The sequence below is a fragment of the Emydura macquarii genome, unplaced genomic scaffold (assembly GCF_026122565.2).
Source record: "Emydura macquarii macquarii isolate MOO-44397 ecotype Brisbane River unplaced genomic scaffold, CSIRO-AGI_Emac_v2 contig_3287, whole genome shotgun sequence".
In the NCBI taxonomy this organism is placed as follows: Eukaryota; Metazoa; Chordata; order Testudines; family Chelidae; genus Emydura; species Emydura macquarii.
The window spans coordinates 6,553,631-6,573,687 of record NW_027133424.1 but is presented as its reverse complement, the minus strand read 5'-3'; the positions used below and the strand labels follow the sequence as shown (position 1 = coordinate 6,573,687).

The following is a 20,057-nucleotide window of genomic DNA, read 5'->3' as shown; positions in this document are numbered from 1 at the left end:
TAAGTCTGCTGCTGAAATTCAGATTTTCAGATCTGTCCTGAACTAATGCATTTTTTCTTGATTGCAGTGCTAATAGAGAACCTTGGTCTTAGGGTTTGTCTACAAAGTGAGTTAATGCACAGCAAGCCAGGGTGTGAAACTACAGCAGTTAGCTTGCTATGTGGACCCTCCTACGGCGCACTAGAAGTTCTGTTGTCCTCTGGGACGTACTCCTGTTTAAAAAGTCACTTTCAAATGGGAGTACATCAGAGTGGACTATGGTACTTGTGGGGCGCTGCAAGAGGATCCACATGGCCAGTTAGTGTGCTGTAGATTCACACCCCAGCTTGCCACAAGCCCTTAAAGTCACAAACTCATCCAAAATACAAAGCCAGATCCTGAAATTATCGCATAGTTTCTCCTCGGTCCTTACGTAGGCACAATTGCCACTGAAACCCACAGGGTCTATTTGGCTTAATAAGACCTGAGTAAGGAATTCAGGCTTTGGTCCATAGTTACCAGCACATGCTTTCTTGTTAACATTCAAAGACTGAAAATCTGAAACCATTTGGAACTCAGAACCCAATCCTCTAATTTGCAGAAAACTAGTTGTGAAAACAGCCCAAGGGACCTGATATTTTTCCACCCCAGCTGTTCCAGCTGAACTACAGCTGCAAATTTAAAAAAAAAGAAAAAAGTATTGTTCCTATAAACTGCTGAGTGTATTTTATAACAGCAATAATTCCCACAAAATCAGTTACGGCAGTTAATGACCGGTTTGTTAAGGCATTAACTGCCCTCAGCTGGGAATGACCAATTTCTCTGGAATGGTTGTATAAGTACTAAGGATAATTCAATAACACTTTCAAATAATGATTTGGTTAATTACTGTTAAATTCTTGTGGAAATGCTATCAAAGTACTTAAGATCTCCACATTTAATATCCAATGAGTTCATTGTGATTAATGTTTATTACCATAAATACCAGAGGAATCCATAATGACTAGGCCATTATTTTTCCATGGGTGCCTTGACTGCTTTAGGCGATTTGGCTAATCTACCACCTTCAGTCATTAAGTGCCTGATTATCAACACTGCCAGTCTTTGCCGGGCACAGCTTTGGCATATCCCCAAAACATTGGTGACTTTTTATACGCGAACTGTTTGCATAGATTCTTCTGACTTTTCCTAGTTAAGGGAATAATTGATGTCTACTGTATCAGTCATAAGGAAGTCCTTTTGCAGAGCTTGCTTTTGCATATGTGGCTTGGGGCTATGATCAAAAATAGCAGAAAAGGTACTGCACACTGTTCCTTTAAAAATTCTGCATCCAGGAACAGAGCTGTTCTTTGCCCTGGCTCAAAGAACCCAGACTGGGTTGGTCTTCAACAGGTCTCAGAATAATTATGATTGACTCATGGCTCCATTCAATGTTCAAACTAGAACAAAACACAGGATGAGTATCTTCTGCTTAATCTATTGAACAATGATCAGTCACTCACATAAGAATGATTAAAGGATTGGAAAACAAACCTTAAAGTGATAGATTCAAGGAGCTCAGTCTGTTTAGTTTAACAAAAGAAGGATGGAGTGACTTGGTCAATCTATAAATACCTCCATGGGGAAAAAATTGATGATGGGCTTTTCAGTCTAGTGGACAAAGGCATAACAAGATCTGATAGCTGGAAGCTGAAGCTAGACAAATTCAGACTGTAAACAAGGTGTAAATTTTTAACAGCAGTGAGAGTATTCAACTATTGAAATAACTTACCAATGGTTGTGGGGGATTCTCCCTCAATTGCTGGCAATTTTTAAATCAATATTGCATGTTTTTCTCAAAGAGACACTAAAAACAGGAATTATTTCAGGGAAGTTCTATGGCCTGTGTCATGCAGGAGGTCAGACGAGATGGTTTCTTCAGGTCTTGTAATCTATGCATATCCATTTTAGGGAGCTAAAGTCCTTTTGAGCAAGGAGGGCACCTGACTTGTCAGTTTGTCAACACTTCCTTTGAAGAGTCTTATACCATCTACCTTAAACTCAGTAGTCTGGCCAAATACTCAAGAAACTGATTATCGATGTTGCTAAACTTGCAAACTGTTGATGTATTGAATCTTCTTTCCCTGAACGACATTAGAAAGGAAGATAGCTAAAGGTTGTCTCTGATATTTGCCAATATGCTGATGGAGCCCAACTAATTAAGCATTACATCAGAGTATTGTATTGAAACTGTGCCATCTGTGTTGATGGGTGACCTCCTCCAGTCAAAACGTTTTTCCTCGGCCTCTTTCCCTGCAGCATTTGACCCTGTGATTCTTGACCTGTGATTATTTTGCCTGGGAACCAATAGTAATACAGTGGTAAGATGGTTAGATGGCTCTGTTTCTTCCTACCGGGTTGCACCCATAGTGTTTGTGATGCGGAAACTGGACCTCAGGGAAACTTTTGGCAAACCAGCAGAGCTTTGAAGCTGTAGAGACTGAAATTCTTTCCTCCATTTTTTTCTGGTCTTCCTTTACAAATACAGGTAAATAAAAGAAAATGAAAAGAAAACCTAGTAAATTAAATGCAAAAAATTATGGTCACACAACACTACAGTTACACCATCAAGAACTCAAAAGCCAGAAGAGAACAAAGTTGAAGTTCAACAGGCAACCTTAATTCCAGCCCTTTGTGCATGTGTATTATTATAATAATCTTTAATGACATGGTTACATATTGTACATAAAGGTGTTGAAAAAATCATATCCCATTATATTCCAGAATTTAAGAAATGGTATGTAATCATTAAAGATTGTATGGAAATGGATGTGCACAAGGGGGACAGAATGAAGGTTGCCCAGGTCATCTTAACATGAATGTTTAACCATGCAGCTGTAATGATATATGAGGGTTTTTGCATTAAGCTAATGCAAAGGATGGTCAGTCCTGGTCACAGAAACCTTCCTTCCCACCCCCAGGATGATTCCTAATACTGGTGAGTACAGAGGTTAAAGTAGCCATAGGATGTAAGATGGTAATGATTACTTTTTGGTTTCTTCTCCCCGTTGTCCCCCAACAAAGTCTAGTACTTAATAAGCCTGGAATTCTGAATTCCGTAAATCTTGTTTTGTTGCATTGGTTGCCCTTAATTCTCTCCCTCTTCAGCCACTGTTAATTTCATGCTCTTGCATTTCAGTGTAGTGCTGTCACCTCCATGTGCCTTGTGAAGTTTTCTGTATCCTGTGCAGTAGGCCTTACTGTAGTACCTTAGACGCTTTCTAGTTCTAGGTTGAATAGCTGGATTCGTTTTGGGAAATATTGTGTTGGAAATATCATTCAACATGTTGCTTGAGGTGCTCTATAGGCATGATATGAAAACTCTCTGCCCCACAGATCCATCTTTGTGTAAATCTGACTGTGTTGAGAGTCACAAGTAATCCTTTGCTTTCACATTCTACTGTCTCTTTGGTAGGAATTGGGGAAGGGATGGGAGGGAGGTGTCCAGTGACCTAGGCATAAGCGCCAGTGTTTTCCTTCCAAAAGAACACTAGACATCTATATTATATTGCATCTAGAAATAAGCTGCCACTATCTTAATAACACTTGAGATTCAAAGGAAAGATTTAACTGGCTGTTTGGTCCAGCTGATCATTTCTGCTAGAGGTAAAAGTTGTTTTCAAGAATGAAAAGCTGCTTGGTGTTTGTTAAATATAATTGTGCCAGATCCTCAACTGGCATAAACCAGTGTAGTTCCCATTGGCTGACTTCTATGGAGTGATGCCAGTTTATATCAGCTGAGAATCTGGCCCAATTTTGTCTAGTTTATTTTGTTACTACTGTTTAGAGGATCCATCCTCCTCTGCTTCTCTTGGAGGTTCCTGTATTGGTTAGGAAGGCACAAGTCAGGCATCCTACTCCTAAACTGACATGGGGAAGGAAGTTCTGAGAGCAGTGTAAACAACTCCTTATCCCAACCCCCTGAGACTTGAGGGCATGACTCACTCTTTTTAAAGCCTCTAGCTATACATATAGTAGTTTGGCCCTGCACCTTTCCTATTGTAGATGGCTTTACAATTTCACTACATGTAAATACCTAACATCTCTACAAGAAAAAAATAAATGGATGAAAAAAATTGCCATGTTTGCTTAAAAATGGCAGCAGTTACATCTTTGCAACTGCAACATATTCAGGGTGTTGTTTTAACATTAATCAGAATGGTCTCCAAAGCTGAGCATGAGTCTTTCCCCTACCTCCAAGCATCAAGCATTGTACAACCCAGGGAAGGACAATGATGGACTATTAAAATTAATGAAAAGACATTGAAACTGAAAAGAAAAACCCTGTCTTGGACTCCTAAGGAAGAAAGGAATTTCCCCTGCTCTGTGTAACCATGAATGAACATGGAAAGGAGAATAAAAGTCCCTGCAAACCCAGTTTAAAGGGAAGGGATTTGAAGTGAAAGCTATCTCTGGTGTGCAAACTCTGTGGAGTGTGTCCCCACAAAGTGAACTGATAACTAGGAGCTAGTTTCACCCTTCAGGGGTGAGGAACCAGTGGGAAACAGTCCAAGTGTCTGGAAGTTAAGAACTTGGGGAGACTTGAGACCAGAAGGGGATTTTGAGGTCACTCTGCAAGGAGTACCTAGGCTGGTGGGAAGCAGAGTGAAACCTTATGTTTGTGGGCTGGCTAATGGTGTCAGAGCTCTGAGCCATAGCAGCACAGCTTTAAGGCATCGAAATCTATGAGGTGAGCAATGACAGAACTCCTTACTGGGCCTGGTGATTCCAAAATGTCACACCTGCCAATGCAAAAATATGCTCAATTTTCTTTTCTTTGTAGCGTGTTCCATGCAGCTTTTGTGTTGTATGTTTATCTAACCTGTGTTCAGTTGCCTTCCTGCACCCGCAAATGCTTAAATGACACTGGAACACCAGAATATCTCCCCATTATATTACCAGTTTTACTGCAGTAGTTCATCTGTTACATTGTTTTCTTTCCAACACTGATCGAAAACTTTTATTGCGTTATTTATGTAGGAAAAGTTAGTGGTCTCATGTTGGCAGCAACATCACTGTTGGCCTTAATTTGTGCCTTTGCCGACATTCTCGGCAGAGAGAAGGCTTGGATGGGCCACTGAGACTGAATTCTCCTTTCAATCATAGAAGTTGGATCCCTGCATAGTAGGGATGAGGGTACATTCCCCACTGGCACTGTGAGGGAAGCTAGCACTGCCGTTGCCCATGCTATGCATGTTTTGTGGAGAAATAGAAGACTCTAATTCTTAAGGGGCTGTCAGTCCAGCACTTTTCACTCGTACGATCGTGTCACACACATTTAAAAAAAAAAAAAAAAAGAATCTTGTTAAAACGACAGGGAATTTAAAAAGTGTTACCATAGTAATGTTAATTAAAGAATTAGACTCCAAGCAGTGGAGAAATAGGAATGTATAGTAACTACAGTGTTGGGGATTTTACATAATTTCATGTTGTTTTTTATTCTCCCTAGCAAATGAAAGCTACAGACAGGTAGCAATGTGTGTTCTGTATCACATAAGCATGGACGATCGTTTTAAATCGATGTTTGCATACACAGACTGTATACCACAGGTATGTATTTTCCATCTAGATGCATTCCACCACAAACACACTATTTGTCGCCTTCCATGTAGCAGAGCTCACAGTGACACCTTCAGGTGATAATGGGAACAACAATGTTTCTTCCCAGTCAAATAACTGAGCCTGTATAAATAAGGCAAATTAAGCATTCTTACTACCTTTAAGCTGCCCTTCTTAGAAGGAATAGGTGACAGACTTGTCTGTCAGTGCTGCTGGCAAATAAGGCACACCAGTTTATTGCTAAGGGTATAGGCAACCAGGTGAATACCCAATAGAAGATTAGCCATGTTAAAGGGAGATTACAATTGGTTCCTTATATACTTACTGTATAAGTCCTGGAGAGCTTTGCTTTTTGCAATTTCAAAAGGTATTCCTTTCCAATCCCAATTTTAGCATCCGAACTTCATTGTCTACAGTGTTACAGGATATGAGCTGGAAACCAGCCAAGCAAATGTTACATCACTGCATGGACTGACTGTTCCTGCTCTGACTACAGTCCCACTAAATAAAGGACACATGAAAACTGTATAGTTGGGAAAGAAATTCCTTTTACCAGTCTCTGGATTAAGGATTGTTTGGTACCTCTCGCTATCTGTAGTCATAGCCCACCACAGGGGAATAAACAAACAACATTTCATTTAAAAAAACAACAACAACAACCCTGGATGTATGTCAGTTTCTCGGTACTGATTTAAGGGTAAAGCTGAGGATAGAGCCTCCATCTCATCTCATAAGTGTAGAAAGCTCTCCAGTAGTATTTTTTAGAATTGCACCACTCTAGTCTCTTTCCTGCCAAACATCTTTTTAACATCAAACATATCCACAATGGGAAGTTGCCATGGACATTTTTCAGAACATTTCTTGTCAGTATTTCATGGCAAAAGTTGTAATGTTCTTCCAAGTATGGGGGGAGGAAAGAGGATCTGACGGGAATAGCAAGTGTATGTTGCAAAATACTCTTGTAAACATCCTGCTGATTGTTTGTCACAGGATGAAGTTGTATGCCTAGAAGCCCAAATGAAACAGAAAACCCACTACATTTGAATTGTCACTCACCAAAAACAGAGGTTTTATTTTGCGCTTCAGGGCTTGTTCTGATAGGCGTTGGCTGCCCAAAGTCTTGCCTATAACCCTTGATCCAAAGCCCGTTCAAGTAAATAGTAAGACTCCCATTAACGTCATTGGTCTTTAGATCAGGCTCATAAAGCCTAGCAAAAGTTTAAGGCCATCTGTGACCATGATGAACAATTACTGTGCTCATTAAATTCTATACTAGACTATGGCTGAAGACTATGTTCATCCAAAGCCACGCTCTGATTTGCCAGTTGGTCCTTTCTGATGAACATCTGTGCACCTGCAGCAGATGCAAAGAGCTAATTGTAAGGGAGAGAGGCAGGGATGGGAGGGGAGAAAATTAACATTTTAAAGTGACCCCTCCCCTCTTTGCCCCTCAAAATGCCACTCACCCCTCCCTCAGATTGTATTTAACTCTGTTTTAATGTAAAATGAAGGAGCCATCCATACTCCATTGGCAGTGGGTCACATCAGGGTATGTACTGGTGGGCTATTGGTGCACATCTCAGGTGGCTGAATACACTTCTCCTTCCCATTTATCTCCCCCATACACTAAAATATGCTTCCTTTCACCCCAGTCAAGCTCTAAATCATGGCACAAATCAACAGAAGAGTTAGTTGAATTCTCTTTCATAGAAGATTCATCTCTATTGACCCATAGGGATGGGTAGGAGAGGCTGGTAAATGTGACCAAAACAGGGTATAACAGCCCTATCCTGCCCCATTGCGTGGTGAGTGTCACTTCTGTAATGCTGCCAGTGCGTCCTATCTGCAATGGGTTTGGGACCTCGTTCTGACACATTTGCAGGATGCAGGTCCATTGGGTCTGCTTGCCTATGTGTTTCCTTTGAACATTTTAAGCATCCTTGTGGATTCTAGAGGTTAATGGCCGTTATTCTAGTACCACTTAAAAGTGAGTATTAACAGTTCATTCTTGTTTAGACCTCAGCAATGCGTGTTTTGTTTAAATAGGTGCAAATGCCATCCAGATGCTTATAAAAGCATTTATTGGTAATAGCCTGGCCAATCAAAGGGCATGGTTAGGCAGTGATGTTATGGTGATATTTAATATTTTACCACTGAGTGGTGTACAAGGATCTCCTCAGTTCCCCACATGTTTTCCACCACCGTTGTCCTGCTTGGCCCCTCTTTGATCTATAAGCTTCTTTTTAGTTTAATGCTGGTAAACGTCCTCTCTTGACAGCGCCCTTTGCTCCTGTCCGCCATTATCTGCTGAAGTTCAGAAACCAGAGCATCACTTCAAACAGCAGAGTTAGGGAGTTAACCGGTCATAAGAGATTCCTGAGGCATGCAGTTCTGGCATAATCATTCAAAGATGTTTGAGTTGAGGTTGGGGAGGGGGTTGGACAGAGGTGTATGTGAACAGAGAGCTGTGGGGGTTGGCCTCTGGTCACTGGTAAATAAGTGAAGTCAGGTGCCAGAGAGTCTAGACACAGTGATTTCAGTCCTGGGTCTGTGGTATCTGATACTCAATATGGGACTTGTCTGATTGAACACTACTGCCTCTTCATTGCACATGCTGCAGCCTTTTTATTGCCTTCCTGTTAAATCAGTAAAAGATGACAATGGACATAATAAAAGCAGAACAAATTTAATTTTAATATTTCCTATTTGGCAGCAATTGCGCTCCCTTTTGAAGTGGCACGAGGAGCAATCAAATTAAATGAAGACATAATGGGAAACATGGAGTTCAGACAAAACCATTACTTTAAAATTTGAACTTGTTTAATTGAAACTGGAGCATATTTATTTCCTTTTACAGAGAAGTAGCTCAGTAGTGAGACTCTGACCCCACCACATTCAACATTTAATTTCCATAGATTTTTGCATTAAGTGAGCATAGAATATGTTTCACTTTTAAAATATCTATGAATAATTTTGAAGGGGTTTTAAAATGAGAATTGTGGAGGGTAATTTCTGAAAGGCCACATCTACTTGTTCAACTTTCTACAGGATTTATCTTTGCTGGTTAATTCATGTTTGTAATATGTAAGTATTAGGGCTATAGATGTAATAAACTAAAGATCATCTTAGAAGTACATGAAATCAGCTAGGGAAATTTGATTAACTTTTATTTAAGAAAAGGAGGAAATCAGCAGTGGCTTTTATATCACTATGTGAAAGCCCAAAGAATGTAACACATGTAATATGAACGAGAGAGAGAGAGAGAGAGAAATAATCACTATTGTGACCTAGATATGTTTTTATTAATTTGGCAGCCCCTTTGGAATGACAATTTGATATCTGGCAATAGAGAAATATGCTAACTCCCTCCAACGGATTATCTTTGGGGGACTTCCCTGCAGGGCTGATGCCTCCTAATTGTCTTTTATCTGAATATATTTTGGTAGATACTCGCTATCTTGTACTTAATCATTCCACTAGGGGGCAAGAGTGCAACTATTTTGATAGTTACAGATCAGCTCTTTCTCTCTGTCCCCACCCCTGCTGCAAGCTGAGATCCATTCATTACATCTAGTGCCTCTCTATCTGTCCTCTGTGCATTTGTTTTACCCAAGCGTGTACCCACATGACCTTGCATTGTGATTCTGACAGGTCTCATGAGCTAAGTAGTCTGGTTTTGTCAGTGATTGATATGGGGTTGGTTCCGTAATAGGGGCTCTCTACCTTGTGAGTCAGTAACTGAACCAAATCTCCAGCATGGGTTAAAAGTGGAGACAGAGAAATAGATTGATATTTGGAAGCTATTTATGCATTGGATTTGTTGTTTGTAAAAAATTAAGGCAGACTTAAAATGGACAAAATTAGGATTGATATGTAAGCTGTGATAGACCAGTGGATATAGGAACAGGTTACATAGAATGGCAGCAAACCATAGGTTCTTTGTAGCATTCTCAGTGGAGTCACTAACATGTACCACAGCAGTTAGAGCAGACTGTGGGAAATGTGTATTTTATCCTAGGTGTCCTTTTTCCTCTACTGAAAGAGTGGGGCAGTAGTAAAGGAGACTGTGGCTCAGTTCTACAGTATATGACAGTAGCAATGAGTGCAGTGGATAGTAAGTTTGCTTACAGTCAGACTGACTGTGGGAAGGGCACATTGTAGCAGATATAGATCAGAGTCAGTTTAGAGATAGGCAGCCGAGTAGATTTAGCCAGTTCAAAACAGCAAGATTGGAAATGTTATACAATAAAACTATCATCTGCAGTGTCTTATTCCATTAAGCAAACAGAAGTATTCTGTTTTTCACAGGATGAATACATTTAGTCCACAAGATCTTAAACTGTTCACAGGAATTTAACCATTCACAATCAATACATTATCTCCCTATCACTGGATTTTATTTAACAAAAACCTTTTATTTTAGAAAAGGCGGCAAGTGATTGCTGTTCTTAACTGTTATCAACCCTGGCTGTCCACAATCCATAATCACCCCTTGTCCATAATCAACCCCTAAATCAATGTCCTTCCCAATTAATTACCATTAAAAGTTGGTAGCAAATGTAGAGATCCTGAATGTGAAAAGCATTCAAATTAGCACAGTTGGCTTGAGAATATTGCTCTGTTTTTTTTCTTATGCTTTGGAAAGTTGAATAATTTGTGTGTGTATGTATGTGTATTGGTAGTTAATGAAGATGCTCTTTGAGTGCCCTGATGAACGCATTGACCTGGAGCTCATTTCCTTCTGCATTAACCTTGCTGCTAATAAGAGAAATGTGCAACTTATCTGTGAAGGTAAGTGTGCTGAAGTGTCATAGCATATCTTAGAGTCGGTGCCCAGCACCTTGTTGGCAAATTTAATAGTAATACAGCTAATGACAGCAGAAAAACATTCAGCCCACATTTGTAATAAACATGTGTATATGTGCACAGTTTGGTCAACTACTAATGTCACCCATCCCCTCCACTGAGCCACAGCATCTCCAGTTCTGTGGTGAACAGTTCCATGACATCACTGATGACTAGTGTATTGAAAACTTCATGCTTGTCCTGACCTTTATAATGAGGAATGAATGTAACTCTCTATGGAATTCACCTCCCAATCCTACTGCAGGTAACTGGGTTTCTGTTTCTGGGCATGGATTAGTAACACAGGGCCTCTTTTATTTTTTTAAAGGAAAGATGCGATTGGGTCTATTTTAAGACTATGTCCCTCCCAGCTGGTTTTACCATTCTGCCTCCTACGAACAGGCTTACTTTTCTTTCCAAAGCTGTTCTCTCTTTTCATCAACTTCCCGCACTTGATTCACAACTTGAAAGTCAGGTTCTGTTCTGAAAGGACACAGTAATAATGGCACATTCTCAATCAACCATTTTTGCTCCCTGTATGTATTCAGAATCCTAGCTACTAACTTTACTGGTAACTGCTTCATAGGTTTTTAAGGTCAAAAGGGACAGTTATTTATTCTGGTCTCCCGGCATAGCCCAGGCCATAGAATTTATCCAGTGATTTGTGCATCAAGCTCTGTCATTTGTAGTGGAACAGAATTTTTTAAATTGCTTTTTAGTGCTATTACAACTTCAAAGCCAACACCTCTAAAACAAAGTGAGCTGGATTCTGTTCCCTTTTGTGCATCAACAACTGTATTTTTACTAAATTCAAGTGAGTTGTATTTGTGCAAACCACACAGCAGACCGTGGACTTGCACAGGTATCACTGAGGGAATAATTTAGCTTGCAGGATGTTTGTTGCTGATAAGGATGCACGAAAAGGAAAGAACACAGTTTGACATTCAGAACCCAGACTGAGTTGGCAGGGCTTATAGTTAGAGAACAACCTCTTTTTACTTGCAAACTGAGCATATTTAGTTTGAAATCAGTAAAAGATAACCATGGAGTGCAATAATGCCATTTTTGCAGCATTCACCTTTCAGAGTTAGAGCCATGCTTTAAAGACCTGCTGTTGCCTGGTGGAAAACTTACAATTTTTCACCAACTTATACAACTTTGTGTATGCATCACATTTTCTCCTTCTGACTAGAGATGTTTTTCATGAGAACAGGATTTGTCCTCCTACATAATCACCTTTCATTGCCGATTTGCTCTGCCATATCAGATCTCACCCTTTGTTATATTCTCAGTAGGCCTATTTATATATTGACTAGCCTGCGGGCTGCTTCCTTTGTTGGTGCTCTGTCACAGAAAAATAATCCATACAAAAATATAAAAGTAACTGTTGATATTAGATAGACGAGGTGCTCCAGGGGAATCACATCAATAAAGACCATGATTTGGCCCACAATGTAAATGGTTGAATCTGGTGAAAGTACTGTTATTCCTGTAGTGTCCAAAGTGTGGTAAAGATTTATTGGCTTGCGAGGCGTGGGCTAAGTGTGCTTTGATTTATACCCTTTACCAGCTGCCCTGGGCAACATGGCTGTCATATATGAGTACTTGCTATTTAAAATACTCTTGCAAGAAACCTCTCTGGACTCGTACCTCCTCAAGCTACCAATATGAATATGGACAGAAATAGTTTGAGAACTTGACATGAAAATTAAGAGCAGGAGTTTGGGATGCCTACATAAAATTGGGGTAGTTGTAGTGGTGGCAGGGATAGTCTTAACATCTGAGATGCTTTTATCAGAGTTGTAGTTGATAACTAAACTATTTAGTTGGTCAGCTTTCTGCTATGGTGATTAGTCCTAATGTTACATACTTGAAATATTTGCTGTATATTTTGTCTTGGAGTTTATGCAGGTGAAGTTTATCCCTCTAGATATGACCTGGAAGAAGAAAATAGTTTCTGCTTTGTCTGGCTTATTTCCTGTTTGCCTTTTAATCCTTGTTAATAATAAAAATATATAATTCTTTTTCTTTTTTAGCAAAAGACCTGATTCTAACTTTAATTTGATCTGGGAGATTTGCTGTTTTCTTTTCAGGAAATGGATTGAAGCTGTTAATGAAGAGAGCTCTGAAGTTCAAGGATCCATTGTTGATGAAGATGATCCGGAACATTTCACAACATGATGAGCCAACCAAGAACCTGTTTATTGTAAGCACTCACTATACCTTAACCGTGTCCTCCATCCTTTTGCATTGGAAGGGACTTTGGATTTAGACTGCTGCTGCATCTTAAAGGATGGGGTTTGCTTTTGCCTTTACAAACAAAATATTTGCTCCTCTTGAGTTTCATGTGTTACTTAGCATTTGTATATTTATAAGGCTGATTCGGATGGTATTTCAAAGAGATTCTTGATGCCCCAAGGGATTGCTGATTGGTTACAATATAGAATCTTTTTATGTCTAGATCACTAGTTCAAAAACATGCAAGTGTATAAAACTATATCCACGGTTAGCACTCATCTTAAATCCTGGTCTCAGCAAAGAAATCTAGAACAGACTGAAGTGTCCTCTTCCTATCACAGGTGGTTCCTTCTTGTCAAGGTCCAGGTGCGTTGTAAGGAATCTGTCGCTTCTGCTTCTTTCACTGCACCTGTTCTGTAGATTGAGAGACTTAATTTTCTAGGGCTGCCTGTCCAGCACTCCCCTGATCATTAATTGCACACATTGAATGAAATGAAATCTGGAAAAAAATTTGTATTTTAGTATAAAAATATTTTGGTTAAATAAAGACTTAAAATTCTAATTGGCAAATCTCTTATTAAAGCTGGTACTGCATGAAATCAAATCTTTTAGTTGTCATGCACTGACAGTAAAATCCAGGATGTAAACTGCATGAGGTAACTTCACATACATTTCAAGAGGCTTTTTGGGAATGGCAACAACTTCTATGGTTAAGGTTCCATAACATTTTCTATTCTAACCCACTTTTTTCAGTCTGTGGTAGCTTTCTAAAACGTACCTTTGGGGGCTGAAATTTTCCATGTGTGGGGTGTATTTTCTCTACCCACAGTAAATATTTTTGGAAAGTTTGAACAAAAAGATTGGGGAAAAGAAGTGGGGAATATTTTTCTATTTAAAAAATTTGATTTTTTTTTTTTAAGCAGGTCTGCAACCAAGATGTTGAATTAAATTTGGCTTGAAAATAGCCCTCATTCAGGAAATGTGCCTTTTGAATGTCCTGGTGAAAATTAGTTTTGATCTCACTGAGTTAGGAACTTTTCAAAATTTCATGCTGTTCATGTGCAGTATTTTTTACCAATTACCTGCCTATATATTTTGTTTAGGATTATGTTGGTGATTTAGCAGCTCAAATCTCTAACGATGAGGAGGAAGAATTTGTGATAGAATGCCTGGGTACGTTGGCTAATCTGACCTTACCTGACCTGGACTGGGAGCTTGTGCTGAAAGAGTACAAACTGGTTCCATACCTCAAAGATAAACTAAAACCAGGTCTGTACTACAGTGGTTAATCTTCCATGATGTTCTATTTTCCAATTGTAGTATCTTTTGCCCTTATATTGTATTCCTATTGTAGTGTTGTGTTTTGCTACTGTAGCATCTTTTGGATGCATTAATTGGCATAATGTAGCTTGTTGAAAATTAGAAGAATTGTATATAAGTAAGAATAAGAACATACAAGGATTCAGCAAAGTGCTTTCTTAAATACCCAGCTCTCTGCTGTTCTGTTTGCCAGGTTCAGCTGAAGATGACCTTGTCTTGGAAGTGGTGATCATGATTGGAACTGTATCTATGGATGATTCCTGTGCTGCTATGCTGGCCAAATCTGGAATTATTCCAGCACTCATTGAACTTCTAAATGGTATATTACTAAATTTACTCCAGGCCTGATATTCATCTTTTGTTTTTAATTGACCCAGGTGGCACTATTCATTTTTTAGCTTTCAGGATAGCAGTAGGTAGTCTCCAGTGAAAGCATAGTGATGTCATTACTAGCAGAATGGTGATGAGCAATGGTCTAGTCAACTCAATTTTCCTGTGCTTCTCTCATCCTAATTCTCACTGAAGTCAATGGGAGTCTTTCTATTGACTCTAATGGAAGTTGGATCAAGCTCTAAAATTCCTGTGCATGCTGGCAGGGGTGGTCTGATAGATATAAGCCACTAGAAAAATGCATCCCAGAGTCCTTTGTGTCTCCTGAGAGTCCAACACAACTCTTGAGACCTTAATGTACAATAGCAAAGTGCTCTGTCTTGGAGACTTGAGGAAATACTTTTTTCTTTTTGCAGCTCAGCAGGAAGATGATGAGTTTGTCTGCCAAATCATCTATGTCTTTTACCAGATGGTCTTCCACCAAGCCACCAGAGACGTCATCATCAAGGAGACCCGTATCCTCTTATAAAGACCAAACATTTAGAATTATAGTACTTAACTTGCTGAAATTAGAATTTGTTACATGTGTTTTTCTCGTGCCAGAAAAGCTTTACTATGGTTTTATAAACCACCATTGCTCTGTAATTAGAATTAATTTCAATTGAAACAGTGGCTGAATACTATAGACATAGACAGCATACGTAAGATAGTGCAGTGCAGTATAAAGGTTTTATTGGCATGTCTTACATAGGCCATTCCAAATGAGTGTTGATAAACTGTATTGTGCCACACCATTGTATTGTGTATATGCCACATACTCATATTTAATGAGTGTTAGAGATATTTTAATGGGAATAGTTCTTGTACCTTTCCACTTATAAAGCCAGGTGCCTTTGTTACCATGGTTTCACCTCTAGAGAGTTTCAGATGGAGAAAAAGAATGTTTGTCCTTTCACATGCTTGCTGCTTCCAATCTCTTCTCCTCTCCTCCCCTCCCCCTCTTGTTTTTCCTGCTTTGAAGCACACATCTTCCAGCTCTTTTATCTTCTTCTCAGTGATGCTGTCATGTATCACTCTCCTGGTTCTTTCCCATCATCTCTTCTCTTTTCTTTTAATTCTTGGCTCTCCTCTTTCTCTCAGTATTGATGGCCACTGCTACCGCCTGCTTTTTCACTGACCTTATTCAACTTGTATGACCTTAATTATGACTCCTGATCTCCAGTCATCATCATCTCACTCTTTTTCTCGTTTTGTTTTAAGTTGGGGTTTGATCTAAAACCTGTGAGTAACTAAGCTCTTCATGTCAGAGATCTTGTCTTTATTGTGTTTATAAACCACCTAGCACACACTAAGTGCTATATAAAAAATAATGACAGTGCCTCTGAAATTACCTACAGTATCTTTTCCAGGTATAAGACTATTACAGCTTTAAAATCTGATACTTCTGGCCCTTCCAGAGCTAGGTGGAAAACCCTTTTCTGTTATATCAGAGTTTTTGTTTCTTGTTCTAGAAGGTTGCAGGATACCAGCTCAAAAACTTGGACAATGTTCAGCCTTGGACCATCCTGTCCGTCAGGCCAGTATCAGCATTTACTTCATTGTTGCAAAAGCTGCTTTCCCCTAGCCACAGATTTCTCTTGGTTAGCTCACCCAGGTTACATTCCCTTAGTTTAGTTGGGAGAGTTTGAGGTGTCCTGGGACTTCTTGGAGTGATTGCATGCTTGGTAACGCTGGACCAAGTCTGCCAAATATTTATCTTTACTTTTCCCCTAGGAAGCTGTCAGCACATGCTGAGAGAGAACAGAATCATTTGTTGAGTGTGAGACTTTAGAGAGAGAGAGAGAGAGAGAGAGAGAGAGAGAGAGAGAGAGAGAGAGAGAGAGAGAGTGTGTGTGTGTGTGTGTGTGTGTGTGTGTGTGTGTGTGTGTGTGTGTGTGTGTGTAAATCAACAGTTATTTTGGTTTTTTCATATAATGAACCATTCAGTTGGAAACACTGTAGAAACACTGTAGCACCCTGTGTTTTGGGATAGCTATCAACATTTTTATAGCAAGTAAAAATGATAATGGAAGTTGAAAGAACAACATTTTGAGAGCTAGTCTAATCAGTGAGATGTGTACTAATCCATCTCAGACATCCAGGTCTGATAAAGGACAATCTCTCTCTCACAAAATGATTTCACTCCCTTTGTTATAACTTGACATCTGCTGCCTATGTGTTAGTGTGTATGTATTTGACATCCAGCATAATCATTTCCTTGCAGGCATTGTTTACTAAGGTTTAGGCCAAAAATTATTGGCCTTCTCTGGAATGTATTTACATCAAAGTACATAGATGGATCTTTTAGTTGATTTTCTATCATATCTGATCAAAATCTCCCTAAATTATACAACTCAAAATTATTTTCTCTTATATCAGAAATGATTTGTACAACACAAATGGAAATAGAAAGAGAGATCATGTAGGAAATATAGTTGGGTTCTTTTGAATCCAAATTTTGAATCTCTTGAAGAGGCAAAGCTGAACAACATACACAGGCAGGCAGAACTAACTTTATTAATTGGCTTCTCTGCTGAAAATTCTAAATAAACCTGCTGTTGATTTGCTTCAGAACAAACATGGTGGATACTGATCTGCAGTTGTTCTCCTCACTTCTGCTACAGCTTCATGAACAACTTGTCAGGTTATTGATATGCTCCATTGTCTTTACAACAGCCAGTCTTTATCACCCTTCTCTCTCCTCTTTTCTACCTCCTTCACTTACACCATGGCATTTAGGATGCTGCTTAGTTTATAATTCAGTACTTCACCCTTCATTTCCTTGATCTTAAATTAGTATGCATCCTGTAATCTAATTGATTAAAATAGCACAACTCATCTGTTTGTTTTTTAAGAAAAACTCACGTTTTTATATCTACACAGCCCCAAAGAATGCAATTTGTATTACACCTTGTTCATCCACATAAGATCAGACTTGTAAAAATACTGTAGTCTGTCCTATAAGCATGTATCAATTGAACTTCCCTAGGATAAATAGTTCTTCCCTAGGATAAATAGTTTGCAAATCACTCTTTACATTTTATAGCTTTTTAAGGTTTGAAAATATACTAAGCTATGCCCATAGCAATTAGAGAATTTGAACAAAATGTAAGCTGTGTAAAAGGATGTCCGAATGGCAACGTTTCCTATGATGAACTAGAGAATATATTCTTAATAAAAGAAATGTATATTCCTTTTCATTAGAAGTTGAATGTGAATGTATAGCTCTTTATTTAGCACATGAACCATTAAAAAAGGCTGAACTCTTACATGCTGTGGATATTTCCCCGGTGCGATTCTCAGTTCCTCATGCCAGTGGTAAAACCAACATCACATCCTTAACCATTTCTTTCCAGAGGCTCCAGCATATCTTATAGACCTGATGCATGACAAAAATGCTGAGATCCGTAAAGTCTGTGACAATACCCTGGATATTATAGCGGTAGGTTGAGTTCTTTTATGCATTTTAAGAGCCTGTTTGAATGTGACATACTTGTATTCTGAAAGAGGACTAGTAAACACTGGCATATTGTGTGAAAATATGTTATACAAACACACCTTTTTATTACATAAGAAGGTATTGCATTTGCATGGCAAAATTAAATTACTCGTTATACTAGTCTGTATCTAAATTTCCCCTTTCAAACCACACATACATTCTTCAAAATCCAGTACTGGTTAATAGCATACTATAAACATATTTTTAAAATCCAGTCACTCTTATTTAGCACCACTTTGAAGTGTGTGAGGCCATATTTGATGAGTAGTTTTTCCATTATTTTATGGTTACCCAACAGCTTTTTCACTCAGTTATATCTACTTGTTCAGGGATCTTTTCTCTATCTACTGTCTTACAAAGGTAAGTGCACAAGGCAATGTTGGCCACATTAAGCTTGTAAATATTAGAAAACCACTGTTGGTTCTGTCCTGTTCAATGATCAGAGAGGGATTTGTGGATAATTTCTTTCATGTCACTTTAGATTAGTTTGCAGTTTATTATTTGCTCTTAAATATTTAGTGCAAAGGCCTGCAGCCATTCCACCTCATTAGATCTCATAAGCTGGACAACTATGCGTGTGGTCAATGCTGGAATGGAGCACCTTCAGAGAAAACCTAGGTTTCTTCAGGAAATGGGGTTGGCAACTCAGGGGGGCTCGTCCATCTAAGTCGGTACTGAACCAGTGTCCACAGCATGATGATGTTGGGCACTGTGCTGCAGTAGGTTCTGTTTTTCTAGTGAAAAATACAACGGAAGTCCTTGCTACTTGTGATCATTAAAACTTCTGTGCCTGGGACTAAGCACAGTAGTATTCTGACTGTATTCCTTTTCAGGAAATTATTTTTCACCTTCCTAAATTCTTCTTGGCAAATTCAGATGTATTCAGTAGTTTTATTCACTTGGGAAATGTGTGCACTTCTGTGGTGGGTGAAGCAGTTCCAATATGTAGTATATGAATGGTGCTATTTTCAATTCCAATATGTAGTATATGAATGGTGCTATTTGAATGTAAAATAGTGAACATAAAAAGTGAATCGTTATAGCTGAACAGAACTTAGCTATGAATTTGGAGAGTAGTATTGAAAATCTGGTATGACTATTCTCCTGTTTTAACAGGACTTTCCCGTTTCATCCCTCTGTCGTCTTAAGTTGGAAACTATATACCACAGAAACTTACTTGCTCTTAAAACTGTTGTAGAGCTTGTGATATAGCAAGGGCAGAGGGCAGCAGGAGAGTCCACGAAGGGAGGTATGTAAGCCCCAGAATGATCAGGGCTTTATTCCCTGCAGCCTAGCCAGAGTCAGTAGAGGGCAATCAGGAGCAGCTGAGGCCAATTAAGGCCCAGCCAGCTGCCTTATAAAAGGCCACTGCTCCAGAGAGACAGGGCACAAGCTGGAGGAAGTAGAGACAGGGCACAAGCTGGAGGAAGTAGGTGTGCTGTGCTACAAGGAGCGGAATGGAGTATAGCAGAGGTGTGGAAGAGTGGAGGAGTCCCAAGAGAGGTACTGAGCATAGGAGAGGGGGGAACCTGCCCCTGGCCAGACTGAAACCCTGCCCCGGGCACAGGGGCCTGGGTCAGGAAGCCCACCTTGGGGCAACAAGGAAACAGGGCCTGAGAGGCCAGAAGGACTGAGGGGGAGGAAAAGTAACCCAGGGGGAAAAGACTGCAGCTGCAAATATTGCCAACAGCTCCCAGCTGCTACTCATAGGGCCCCTGGTCTGGGACCTGGAGGAGAGGGTGGGCCCCGGTCCCTCCCCCCCTCCCCAGGGAAGACAGCGTGATGGGTGACTCCCTGACCCACTACAAGCTGTGAAGCATGAGAGCCACTAGAAGGAAGCCGGCCGCCTGCCACAAGCTAGAATCTTAGATTCTGATGTATGCAGTAGTAATATATTTTCTGTTTTATTTCTATGTAATAACCATGAGCAATACTTATTGGCTAAAATGTGCTCTAGAGAAGTGCAAAATAGTAGTAATGTTTTTTATATGTACACACATTTTTGTAGGACATTGGAATATTTTCTCTCTCTCTATAGGCTTTGCTTGTGCTTCATGCAGAGATATGGTATGAAATCCTGACTCTATTGAAGTCAATGGGAGTTTTGCCATTGACTTTCAATAGAGCCAGGGTTTCAGCTGAATCCTGGCGTGTATGATGCTCATGAGTCAATCCACGAAGAGAAAAATACTAGTTTAGCAAGACAGAA

General features: G+C 39.6%; 1 protein-coding gene across 4 annotated transcripts in view; it reads left to right on the top strand.

Annotated features, from left to right (window-relative positions):
- KIFAP3 (kinesin associated protein 3) overlaps positions 1–20,057 on the top strand; it is a 104,352-nt gene that overhangs the window by 30,600 nt on the left and 53,695 nt on the right. For all 4 annotated transcript variants that reach the window (XM_067532437.1, XM_067532441.1, XM_067532440.1 and 1 more), the window contains exons 11-17: positions 5,468–5,568; positions 10,260–10,368; positions 12,516–12,628; positions 13,764–13,929; positions 14,174–14,299; positions 14,727–14,825; positions 17,706–17,791. In XM_067532437.1, coding sequence (XP_067388538.1) covers positions 5,468–5,568; positions 10,260–10,368; positions 12,516–12,628; positions 13,764–13,929; positions 14,174–14,299; positions 14,727–14,825; positions 17,706–17,791 — 800 coding nt within the window. The remainder of the gene's footprint in view (positions 1–5,467; positions 5,569–10,259; positions 10,369–12,515; positions 12,629–13,763; positions 13,930–14,173; positions 14,300–14,726; positions 14,826–17,705; positions 17,792–20,057) is intronic.